Source organism: Pteropus alecto, unplaced genomic scaffold, assembly GCF_000325575.1.
Source record: "Pteropus alecto unplaced genomic scaffold, ASM32557v1 scaffold20, whole genome shotgun sequence".
NCBI lineage: Eukaryota > Metazoa > Chordata > Mammalia > Chiroptera > Pteropodidae > Pteropus > Pteropus alecto.
Genome location: NW_006436298.1, coordinates 23,914,692 through 23,928,166, shown reverse-complemented (window position 1 = coordinate 23,928,166; position 13,475 = coordinate 23,914,692). Strand labels below are relative to the sequence as shown.

The 13,475-nt window shown below is 34.7% G+C and overlaps 1 protein-coding gene across 15 annotated transcripts in view; it reads left to right on the top strand.

The window, feature by feature from the left end:
- KIAA0825 (KIAA0825 ortholog) overlaps positions 1-13,475 on the top strand; it is a 356,002-nt gene that overhangs the window by 115,894 nt on the left and 226,633 nt on the right. For all 15 annotated transcript variants that reach the window (XR_003046665.1, XM_015590466.2, XM_015590467.2 and 12 more), the window contains one exon: positions 2,450-2,560. Coding sequence is in view for 14 of the 15 variants with exons in the window: in XM_015590466.2 (XP_015445952.1) it covers positions 2,450-2,560 (111 nt within the window). In the remaining variant the exon portion in view is untranslated. The remainder of the gene's footprint in view (positions 1-2,449; positions 2,561-13,475) is intronic.

Genomic DNA, 13,475 nt, shown 5'->3' with positions numbered 1-13,475 from the left:
ACCCTCACCTCCCTCCCCTACAGCCTGTGGAACACTGCTGGTGGAAATCACTCAGCTGTCCTTTTACACCTTTTGACAATCCCACTCTGTCCAGTCTCTGGGTATCTCCCTTTTCCATCCTCTCTGCTTTGGCCAAATCCTCCATTTTGCCCGTTAGCAGATAGCCTCGCCCTTGTACTTTTGTGAGAAAACCCAGAATATTATGAATGCACTTTAACTTCTCATTTCCATTCTTAATAATTATCCAGATCCCTACTCACCTCTACATCATTTTATAGGCAATCAATGTATCTCTTTTCCCAACCAAAGCAAACCTTTTTGTCTGAGCTCTTGACCACATTTATGTCCTACTCCACCACCTTAGTCTTTTAATATTCTATCTTCTGGTTCTTTCCCCCAAGCCTCTCCTGTATTACAAATTTTGTTCTTTCTTTACCACTGTTTTTCTCTCCTAAAACACAGTTTGTACTCACTGTCTCCACTTTTACACCTACTATTCACTCAATACACTGTACCTGCCCTCATCATACTAAACAAACAACATGGGCCAGGTTATGTATGCATACCCAATCACTGACTCCAATTTTTGCCTTTCCATTCCCTTAATATTTCTGTAGCTTTTGATGCTATTAGCCATTTCTCCTGGCTCTTGGCCTACTTCTCTGATTATTCGTTCTTGGTTTTGAGTGCTTTTTCTCACCTCATCCTTTAAATATTGATGTGTTCTAGAGTTCTGCTCTTGACTGTCTTTTCATTTTACACTTATTCTTTGGGTGAATTTACACATTCCCACGACTTTACCATTATGCTAATGACTTCCACATCAATATCTTCAACTCAGGTGTCTCTTGTATATGCTAGATTAATAAATCCAAATTTCTATTCGAGGTCTCTCTCTGGATGTATTTCAACTATCTGCATCTCCCACAACATATCTAAAACTAAGGAAAATACTTGCAAGTCATCTTAGGCTTCTTTTCTCTTAACTCTTCTTTCTGCCTTCCTGCTCATTCTATTTCCAACCACATGTCATTAGGGGATGAATTTGTTAATTCTGTTAATTTAATTTTTTTGCAGCTGTTTCCTATTCATGATTTCCTCTGCATCTTACATAGGACCTTGTCCTCCTCTGCCCAGTCTACCGCATTATCACCGTTTTTATCTCTCTTCCTCCAGCCTTGATCCTCTTCAGGCTATTCTCATCACTATGCTCGAGTGATTTTTCTAAAATGTAAAATTGCTGGTATCACTCCCATGCTATAAACTCTTCAGTGATTCCTCATGGCTGGTACAAAGTCCAGACTCTCCTTAGGAAAGCATATCCTAGTATCCTAAACTTGCTTCTGCCTAACTCTCTAGTTCATACAGTGGAATGCATGGAATGTATATGACAGCCTGATTTTGAAGACTATTTAAGGAATTTTGTTCTATTCTGAAATTTAATGAGAAAAAATGGCTTTCAAAGAGAAGATGATATAGTAAAAGTCTGAAAAATAAGCATATTTAATTAAAAAGTGTTCTATTTAGCAAGAAAAATGGGAGAAAGAGGTCAAATATAGAAAATGTGAGATTACAAAAAGCAGGATGTGAAACAAAAAGACAGGGATGATCCTTCAAAATGGAATTATATTCTACATATTATCTAAAAGATGCTATTGCTTCTGTACTTTATATAAAGAGAGATTGTACCACTTCAAACAATTCCATTTCTAAGACGTTCCCAGTTGTCACTCTTAACGCCATGTAGGCGAATACAGTGTCCTGTTATTATAATATCTTTATTAACCAAGCTATCTACTAAAGATTTTATGTAACAAATCCTTTCCTATTACTTCAAGATTTATTGTTGAGTTTGGGCCAATCTAGAAAAATGCTATAGTCACTTCTCCAAAGATCATTGTACATCAGATATTCTGGCCAAATTATTCTAATTTTGAAATCGTGGTCATGTATTTTACAGTTAAATTCTCTTTTATAAGCTTTTGGTAGGCCTTTAGGAGCATACAAAATTAATTATAAATCTTAATTTTTTGGTTTTTATAAATAACTTTAAAAAGTAAAAAGAGGTACCTTTATGATAAATATTTTTACATTAACAAAGCAAATATGACAAAAGATTGACATTTCTTGGATACAGCTTGAGGAGAGAGAGGTAAGTGGTATTCATTATACTATTCTTTATACGTTTATTTTTGAAAAATTTTATGATGTGAGAGTTTTTTTAATTAAGTGAAAATGTTATTATCATACCTTTCCAAGTGTAAGAATTGTTATATAGAGGCCTCTGAGTCACCTTTTGACATAAATTTCAAGTGGTTGAAGTGGTCGTATTGTCCATTGTAGCACAATACAATTTTGTGTAAAATCATTACCTTTGTGTACTAAGTAAAAATAAAAAGTATCTTAATGTTTTCTATATATTCTGAAATAATTATTTGTATTTCCTTAGGACTTTTCAGCATGGCATGGATGATTCTCCTTCAGATTCCTTAAAACCATTTTTCAAGCAACCATTACATTGGCTTTCTTGCATATCACATTTTTACCCTTCTATACTCAGGTGAGAACCTGTGAATGTTATATTATCTATAATTCTATAATTCTTTTTAAAGTTTAAGAAAACTTTTATCCATGGAGGTAAATGCATCTTATAAAAATAACTTCACCTTTTACAATACACAAGTAAGTAAAGAATATTATTTATCTTTTTTAGCTCAAGAATCCAAGATACAGGCCTTATAATTATTCCACTAACTTATAGCTTTAGTGATGTAGTAGAAAATGTGAGTTTTTGGGATTTAGTTCCATTTTAGCTAATTGCCTAGCTGTTTTAAAACTCATCCTTCTTGACCCATGACTGGAGTTTGGCAGTTCTCCAACTAATTTTCAAAAAAAGACAGCAAAACGGGTTAATTTATGTAACTAACTCAGAGCCTTAGAATTAGCTGAAACAGGAATAACTGCCTCATGGGAAAAACTGTCCCACAGTGTGGAATTAGACACACCAGTTATGGGACAGCCATTTAGTAGACTAATGTAGAGTCATGAAAAGGATTGATTATGAGTAGGTATTTCACTTGTTATTTAATTAACTTTACTTAAATATAGGAACAATCATTTAAAGCATCAAATGTACTTCCATTTTGTAGCATTATGTGAAAAGGCAGTTTGATTCTTAGCTGAACATATCATTGGAAAGTATTTTTCCTTAGTATCTGTGAGTAAATATATTATGTCTAGCTAAAGGAGATATTGTTAATCCCCGTACATTCTTGATTCATCTTGGAAATATACCATCAATGATTTCACCATTTAAATTGACTAATTATATTTTTCTCTTGAGGACTAAGAATCCTACCCTTAAATTGAGGTTATGAGAACCCCATACACAAAGTTTCTATAAATATAGCAAACATATATGATTTACCTGTTAAGTGCCTATCCCCATATAGGTAATGAGGTATCCAAGATCAGTGAGACATAGATCTTACCTTCAAGGCCCCTCGTGTATTGTTGTAATTTCACTTACATATAAAACTTTTAAAAGATTTCTGGTTAATTCTTTATGATTGGTTGCTGGAAATGGAATACCCTCAATATCTTGTCATCTCAATACCCTGTCACCTTGCATGTAAATATGCTCTTATGTCATTGAGAATTAAACAGCCAACTCTTTAATACTCATTATCGAAAAAAAAAATTAAACAACTGGATCTTTCAGAGTCAGGTAAGCAAAAATCCCATGTCATTTTGACCAGTTCCAAACTTCTAAACATATTTGTTTGCCACGTTTTTTTCACATTTGCTTTAATCTATTTGTATTACCTGCTTTTATCTTAATCTATAACCATCGGAGTTATGCCCCATTAGATATCACTCTATAAGACTTTCACCTCCAAGCTTGTTCCATTCAGCCCAGCTGGAGGCCTGGGAAGTCATCATGGAAATGGGTTTATCTTTCAAACAACTACTTCTTATAGTTAACTTTTCTGTACCTAAAGAAATTATAAATGTATTAAGACTTTTCTTTCTTTCTGCTTCTGTGTAGCAACCAGTCTCTACTATTATCCTAACACAAAAATTAAAACATGGGGTGACCAGTCAACTCATATTGGAAATGTAATTTGAAAAAAGCTTTCTGGAGGGCAGTTTAGCAAGCTGTATAAAAACCTTAAAAATATTTATGCCCCTTTATCTAGCAATTCCATATCCAGGAATCAAACATAAGAAATTACTTAGAACTGTTGGCAAAGTTTTATGTGAAAGGATGTTCACTGAAGCATTATTTGTGAAAGAAAAAAATGGAAATAAATGTTCCACAGTATGGAATTAGACAAATCAATTATGTGATAGCCATACGGTGTGGAGTCATTAAAAGAGCTGATTTTAAAAAATATTAAAGACAAATAATTGTGATCTATAGTTAAGAGGAAACTGCAGGTTAGTAATTATGACATCATCAAAGTTGGCCCAGTTTTTAGAGTGATAACTGCATATCAAACATAACAAGTGCTTCATGTACATTATCTCTTTTAAACCTTTTCTTTCGTGGAGAATAAAGTAATAAGAAGAGAACAAAGCTGGGAGGCAGACTTGAATCTAGGGTTGGTACCTTTTGAAGTTCAAGCTTCTGACAACTACACCTCTATCTTTCAAGGGGAAAGCAGTTCAGGGTGATGTTAACAAGAATGTGTGAAAAATCTAAATCGTCAGTTATCCGTTATATAAAGTCATTTTTATGGTTCAAAATTGTGGGGGTTCTGATATACTAATGTATAGTGTTTATCTCAAAGGGAGGAATCTTGTATGTCGATTCCCCAAACTCACAGGATAAGAGAACCTCTGTTTTCCACAGGATGAATGTTTATTGAGATGTAGGATACAATTGAGAAGTATTGAGCCATATTCCTATACAAATAGCATTAAAAATGTATGCATAAAAAACAAATGTTAAAAGGATATATACCAGAGAGTTTATAGTTTTTATCTTTGGTAGGATTGTAAAGTATTTTTATTTTTATTTTTATCTGTGTGGTTCTCTATATTTTCCAAATTTCCTATAATAAAAACAGTTTAATTTTACTAAGTTAAAAAGTTTTAAAAAAGCAAAAAGAACCCCATTGTTTTATTGCTCTTTTGTTCACATAACTTACCCTATTACCTCCCTACAGATATTTCTAGCTCTGCATCTTTAGCTCTGAACATTTGCCTTTACCCCAATATGTCCAGCTTCCTATGTTTCTTAAGTGACCCACTGTATTACTGGAAACCCAAAATGATGTCCTTGATTGAGCCTTCCTTCCACTCTTCCCTTGTTTTCCATTCCTGATGTCTTTTCTCTTATTCTTTAAACACATCCAGGGCAGAAACTTAAGAATGATTTGCATGTTGAGCTGCTGCTTTGCATATTCTCAGTGTGGTGATGTTCATTTACCTCTTCCTCCATAGTTCTCTTAGAACCATCCTTTCTTTCCAACTCATTATAACAACCTTAGTCTGTCTTACTATTATTTATCATCTTTAAATAACTGTTTTCATTACATCAGTCTTCTGCTCAAGAACCCGTAGTAGCTTCTGTTTCACCGACACTGTCTATCCTGGCTTATTTCCTGAAGCACCCAACAGTCTTCTCTGCTTCAGCCCTCAGTCTTCTCACTTGTTTTTAAGACACAATTATTTTATACCTTTAAATTTTATTTATTGCTTATTATCAACTTCAGTTCTTTTAGTTATATAGTTTTCTCTCCCAGGATGCTTTTGGTTCTCTCCTTTGCTTTTCTAAATTCTCTATACCAGGTACAGTATGAGCCTCCCCTACACTGAGTGCAGTACTTTCTGACAATTATTCTCCAACGAGTCCATATAAATCTGTTTAGAAAGATGTGATCTGTATAATTGATGATTCGACATGTTCAGAGCAGTGGTATAGTCAAAGGAACTTAGGACAGCAGTAAAAGTAATTTCAAAATTACTCAAGTTATTGACTTGCATTTGTCCAACATTGAAATGGGAATTCCTAGACCATCATCTTATGACCTTTAAAATCTCCACTTTTCCCTCTATTTTTCTCACATATATCAGCTGTTTCTGTGTGTCTTTTACCCCCAAGTTATCTTTCAAAACTCCATTTCTCACTTTAGCAACTAAAATAAACTGTTCCGGGAAATACATGGGTCAGATGATGACAAACTAAAAATATTTTAGAGTTCTCATTTTTGAAAAGTGGAAACTTAGAGGATATGTGACCGAAATACTTAATATTACAAAGGATCTTAATAATTTATTCATCTACTTGCTCGTTTATTTATACCTGTGCATTATTTCAGAAAGGATTTCAGTCAGCTTTAAATAGTATTAAATATATGAAGATAATAACTTAAAAGTAGGTGAGAAGGAAGAAATAGAGCAAGGAGGATATGAAATTATAACTTAAGAGTTACAAATGCATAAATGGTTATATGGATCATATATTTGTCTATAGGATTACTAGAGAAAACTATGAAGTTTACAAATTGGTAAAAACAGAATTTTTCATGTTTTCCTAGAATCTCTAGAACAGAGTTTAAAAGAGTTTGCTTTAGGGAAAGTAAATGTATTTTCAAAGTAATAAGTAAAATGTACTGTTCCTAGCAATAGTATAGGCTAACAATGTGAGTTGATTTAGAAAAGATAATTAATGTCATATTAAATTAAACTAAAGCATTTGGAGAATATATTAATCACAAGGTTAATACTATGATACCATACTGTGCTTTTATATAAATGTTCAGGAAAGAGTACTATCTTAGTTATACTGTGCTGTGTTATAATGCTTATTATTTTCAAAATCTTCATTTTCTTGTATATTTTTTAAAATTTCCAAATATTTTTAGGTCTTCCTTAGCTAAGTAGATCATAACTGCATACCGAAATCAAGTAGTATAATCAGTGTGAGTAAACAGTCCATTCATTCTACACTGCTCGTTTTCTTTTATGATGACAACACGGTGTCTTGATTTGTGGACAGTCCATTCTGAGCTATAGGTATTTCTTTCTACTATACTTTTGTTTCTATTATGCTTTTACTGTAGGCAACCTTGTTTTAAATTTATATACCTTCTTTATATATATTAAGCTACCTTTGGCTTCATTATGTTATATGCTATGTGAGTCTTTTATTTTGTTCACCTAATGTTTGTCCATTCATTCAATAAATGCATTTAAAATTTTTTCTCCAAGTAAGGCATTGTGCTAGGTATTAATGTTGAGAGAAAAGTTAGGCAGTGAAGTTTGAGATTAAGTCTCTTTCCTCAAATAGCTACATACTGGTGAGGAATACAACTTTCACGACCTACTTAACAATAGCATAAAATACCATTGTCCACTTCCTCCACCTTAAGACACACTATTGTTTTCTTCTTGAGATATTCTCCCAATTTCCTTCTTCTTTTCCTATTTCTGTTTCTCTGTCTTCTTTGCAGGTTCATCTGCTTTGAACTGGCCATTAAATATTGAACATCCTTAGAGTTGTATCATAGAACATTTTTCCAGGTGAAGTCATACATGCCTGCAGCTTCATGTACTCCTCATGTGTACCCAAATTCGTATCTCTAATTTTAACCTCTCCTGGGACTGCAGACCCATATGTATATCTATGGGTGACAACCATACATGAATGCTTGAGATTTACACGTGGATTATGAAGACGCCTCAAACTCAACATGAGCAAAACTAAACTTAGGATATTCCCCTCCAAACTAATCCTCTTCTGTTATTACCTATTTTGGCTAGTGGTACCTCCATGCAATTGGCTAATGGTACCTCCAAGCCACAGACCTAAGAGGCAATACCTCCCTCTTTCTTTTCTACTATATCTAATCCATTACCAAGTCTCATTAATTTTAAACCATAATATCTGCTATCACATGGCACAATCTTTGCCTTAGTCCAAACCATCAACTCTCCCCTGACTTCTGCAAAAATCTCCTCTTTTCCTTCCTGTGTATATGTTGACTCCCATTTCCAATATTCTCCAAACTGCAGCCAGATATTTCTCAAACCCAAAACTAAGTTTTATCATTTTACATGTATGGCTTAAAAACCTTCCATGAATTTCCCTTTGTCCTTAAATATATACAGAAAACATTTTTAGCATGGCCTATAAGACCTATATAGATGTAGATTACCTATCTCTGCAACCTCTTCTGATACTACAGTACCCTGTGATTCTGCTCTTCACATATTAGCCTGTTTACATCGTCTTGCTTTGCTGTGTTCCTTTCTGCCACAGGATCTTTGCCCATGCTTTTCCATTTTCTTGAAATCACCTAGTTGATGCCAACTTATCTTCCTTTCTCAACTCCAATATGACTTCTGTAGGAAAGCTTTTCATTTAACCCCAAAGACTAGTCCACTTATTATTATTATATCTTCTAACAACATCTTTTGCTTTTCCTGTATTGAGTTTTCCTAATTGTAATCATATCTATATTTGTATGATTATTGAAACTGTGTATGTATTCCCCACTAAATTCTGTAAAAATAAGGACTATTTTTTTTTGCTTGCTATCGTTTCTCTATGGCCTAGCACATAGAAATCAGCCAACAAATATTAGTTGAATAAATGAGTGAGAGAAGGACTAAATGTGTTCAAAGTAGTATTGTATCAGGTATTACAATATTAAATGGTACATTTAACTGTTTTCAATCATTTGTTCTGAGTGGTAACACTCAGGCATGGGAAGCATGGTCTTATTGAGGAGGTGGCTTCTAGTATCCTGAAGAGAGAACATCTGGGGAAGAGAATGAAAAAAGAGCTTTGGTCTCCCAGCTGCTGCTGACAGCTGTTCCACAGGACTGAGAAAAAGAGCTTAGAGAGCTTGTATTCTGATGAGGTGCCAAGCTTTGACATGGAGCCAACATCCAGGGGAGAAGTAATGAGAACTTTTTAACACCAAAGCTCTTAAGTAGCTATTCCGGAGCATGGATGGACAGGCAGCGGGATCTTTGATAAGATTTTCAGAAAGTCACATGCCTATGGAGCAATTATTAAATGAAAATGTCAAATGAACTAGGTACTTGATGTACCTAGATTTCCTAAGGTTTATATCTATGCATATCTTTCATTTTCTATTATGTTTTAAAGGCATTATATAAATAATAACATGGCAATTGAACCAGTAATGAGATAATAGAAGACAACTATAAGTTTTTATATTAGGGAGACATGGTTTGTAGACTTATATAGTTTTGTAGTTTGGGGAAGTAAGTTGATCTATGTGATCTTCAGTTTCCCTTGCTATATGAAACTATTTATATTTATATCGACCTACTTGAAAACAGTATGCAATATCATTGTCTACTTCTTTCATCTTGAAACATCTTCATTCCTTAACTTCTGATATACTCTCATGGCAGTCATGAAGATTAAGTGAATTAATGTGCCTACATGGCACTCATCACATAGATACTTACTAAACAATCATTTGATATTGTTGTGTTAGTAAAGAGCTACATATTTTAGAAAGTTGCAGATTTTATCAATTATCTAAACATGTTAAAAGGACCTACTATATATATAAGATAAAGTGTAGAGAATATTGAACTGCTTCCTCATTGGATCTCTGCACTTATTAGAAATATGATGCCAGGGGAGAATTTTCTTCAACTCCCTGTAACAGGATATTAATTATCTGGTAGACAGGGACCAGTAATAGTTAAAAGCTCCAGAGAGATAACTTCGGCTCCTCAGAAAGAGTGGCTGAGTAATTGGATAGTGTCCAGTGTCTCAAGGAGTCAAGTGCTAGATTAGTACTTCGGAAAGAGTCCTAAACTGATGGCTGAAATGTAATATTATTTTAAAAATTAAAATAAGACTTTTATAGATTTTTAGAAATGGGTATACTAACTTGTGTAATATTAAAGTGTGGAGGTAGGGTTATGACTTTTAGGTATGATTTTTGGGTGATTCTGAGGAAATAAGGTCATTTCAAGTGAAAAAGTTTAATTCGCTAAAATCAGGAAATAATAGAGGTTCTCATAGGTTGAATGCCTCCCCTCTAAGTTGTACATCAGTTAGTGTAGATACAACCAGCCTTGAAACAATGAGACTCTTTAAGAATGTCAACTTACCTTATTGGACAAAGTTATTAAAAATCAAGGCAAATACTATATACACACGTTTAGGTGAACCCTGCCTAATTTCTGTTTATTAGATTACCTTTAATTATAAAGATCAAAGAGACTTCGCTATACCCATTGTAGAGATTAAAATATATGCAAACATTTTCAATGCTATAACTACATATATTTTATGCCTTTTTGGTTAAAATGATAGAGAAAATATTTTGGTTTCCCACCCCCCCCACCCCAAATCTTTTCTCAGGTACTAAAGTTATCTTCTTAAAGGAAGATGACAAAATTGCTTTAAAGATTTGTCTTTGCTTATTTTCCTAGAAAGATTTTGAAGAATCAGTTTTGGAAAGCAAAGTATAGTAATACTGGGGCTTCCCCACTGCTTTCATTTTCCCACTTTAGGGCTTTTACTCTCAGTTTCTCTTTAGTTATGCCTTTGCCTTTGTTCTCTGAATCATGTAACTTATGGTCTCTGGTATAAATTTGGACCAGTAATCCTTGACAGGAACCATCTGGTCGAAATCAGTCCCTAGATACCTTGAATAACATGCTCCAATTTGGGAATTAGCCTTGAGACCACAATCTTGATTTTGGGTCAAAACCATGGTATCCTCAATCAGGAGATTAAATAGAGCCCAATGGCTTCAATGCTGGAAAGTAGGACTTACTCACAAAATAACAACCAGGTTATGTGGACAGAAATGTGGAGTAGTGGAATGAATATGGATTTTAAATTCAGAGAGACCTGGGTTCAAGGTCCAGCAGCCACATTTATTAGCTAAATAAACTTGGATGAGTTTCTCAATAATTCTGAAACAAGGATTAAGTGAGATGAATACTAAATGTCTCCATGCATGTCTTATTTTGGATTTCCCCAAGAAGCAGACCTTGAGACAAGGACTCAAGAGACAGTAGTTCATCTACTAAGTGGAAGAAAAAATAGGAAGAGGAGTGAGTAAGCGAGACAAAGGAAGAGGGCAAATAAAAATTAGTGTAATCAAGCCAACTACCAAGGAGTAACCAGAACTTAAATGTTCTGGAGAAATTCTTGGAGCCATTGTGAAATTCACATTTCAAAGTTATCCCACCAAAGGAGCAAGGATGCTAAGGTATTTATACAGCAGTTTCCATCAGTTATTGATTGAGGGCTGCACTGGCAGTGTTAATTAACTGGCATTTTCAGGCTCTCTTGCTGGAAGGTAGAGAAATGCAGGTTCTTAATCAAGCCAGTACCAGCCAAGTGGTAAGGGCGAGAGGATGTGGAGACATTGACAAAATGTGCTTTGGTCTATCCCTTGCACAACGGAAATCCACCCATTTCCCATGGTAAGTGCTCTGAGTCCTATCCTTGATTCTTCTAGGTAATAGTTGGTCAGAATTTCTTTAGAAAAAAATGTTTTATTACATTAGAGTTAGTGGGACAAGCTAGAGTATCTCCTGATGTAATTATTTCAGAGTCTGCAAGTGATATTCCTTATTATATTCCCCTACTTCTTATTCCAGCTTCCTCTCACCCTCAAGCGTCAAAATGCTGATCTCTGTTGTTGCCAAGGGGAATCGCTGAGCCCTTTATTCCTGAGGGGTTGAACCCCTGGCTGTCATTTCACTTACCGGTGTGTGGTTATTTCACTTGCATATTTATGGTGATTACAAGTCATAAGAGGAAAAAGGAGTTGCCCTGGTGAATCCTTTGAATTATAGATGTATTCCTCTCTACTGCTCTTATGCAGTAGCAACTCTAACTTCTCATGGCAATTAGAGTTAATTGCCCTTACCAGTATAGTAACTCATTTCTTTGCCTGATAGACTGCTGGCATGGGAAGTGAAAAACGGCCAGACTGCAGCCGTAACTTAAATTTAGTAAGATTCTTAACCGTTCCCTGGTAGAGGATTACCACAGAAACCAGGACCTCCATTCTCACAATGCCTGTGGAGATTACCACGATAGAAAGCACTAATTCCCCCAAATGGATCATCAAGAGTACTGGGGAGAGGGGTCCCTTCTACTTTTACCTGTTGGTGCCCAGATCCATGTAGTTTATCTGTTGAGGACACAGTATCATATAATGGCTGTTGGTTCAAAGTGAATATTAAATCTTGAAGGACAGTACCCTAATCCCACAGATTGTCATCTACAAGCTGTGGAGCTCAGAGTCCATTCCAGTGTTCCACTAGTCTGGCAGCTTCTGCATGACACATGTATGGTGGGATCAATGACTCCCATGGTCATATGGTCTAAGCCGTAAGGTTGCTCATATTGCAGTGGAAACTCAGGCTGGCGTGCACTAATAGAACCAAGATTTTTTAAACTTTCTATTATAATACGAATACATATTTTTAAATTTCAGAAATTACAACTGAAGTACTAGAAGAATTTTTATAAAGTAAACATCTGAATACAGCTAAGATTTTGCCTGGTGATTCTATAAAAGTAATCTGTTAGTTTCATAAATTAATAATGATTGAATCTCATTATTGTATCCTTACTCTCTGGATTTGAAAAATTCTTTAGGCCAATTTATATCCAGAAATATAGCACTTATTAGAATATAAGCCTAATATAACCCAACCATAAATTCATCCTGTCTCTCAATACAAGATTTATACATTCCAGTGGTTTTATACATTTTTCTTTTCTTCTTTGTATTATAGTGGAATTCAACATGTACATATTTGATACATATATATAAAAATATATATAAAATTTCCCTTTCTGTCATTTTTTGTGAGGCTAATCTCACTTTCACAGCTCTACCAGCTCAAAGGATGAGGGAACATATGCTTCTCCATATGCCCAACACAGACTCCTCAATGCATTTATTACTCAGAGCTTAGTGATTGAGGAATGTTTGTAATATTTTATTTTTCCTCATAGTGAGTCATTCTACTGTACATTTCAAAATTTGTGATAAGTTGAAAGATCCCAGAATTGAGGTACATTTCAACAAACAGCTTCCCATCTGGTAAATGAGGGGTTTTATTTATAACCAGGTATTCAGATACAGTGGTATGAAATTACACTAAAATTATTTTGTTTTATTACATGTCTAAAGGGCTGAGCAAATCATTAACCCCCTCCAATCTATTCTCCACCCTACTGTCAGATCAGGAAACTCATCTGCCTTAAACTCGTCAATGGGCCCCAAATCCCCACCATGGCTAATGAGGCCCTCCATGATCTGGCTCCTGTCTCCTTCTTTAGGTTGTCTCTCAAAGATCCCCCTCTTTTTCTACACTCCATCGAACTGGATTGTTCAGTTCATTAAATGTATCCCTAAATCAGCACACAACTCAAGTAAAATCTATAGGTAGGAAGTGTTCAAAACTTAAGTCAATTTTACTATACCACTTACCACCAATTA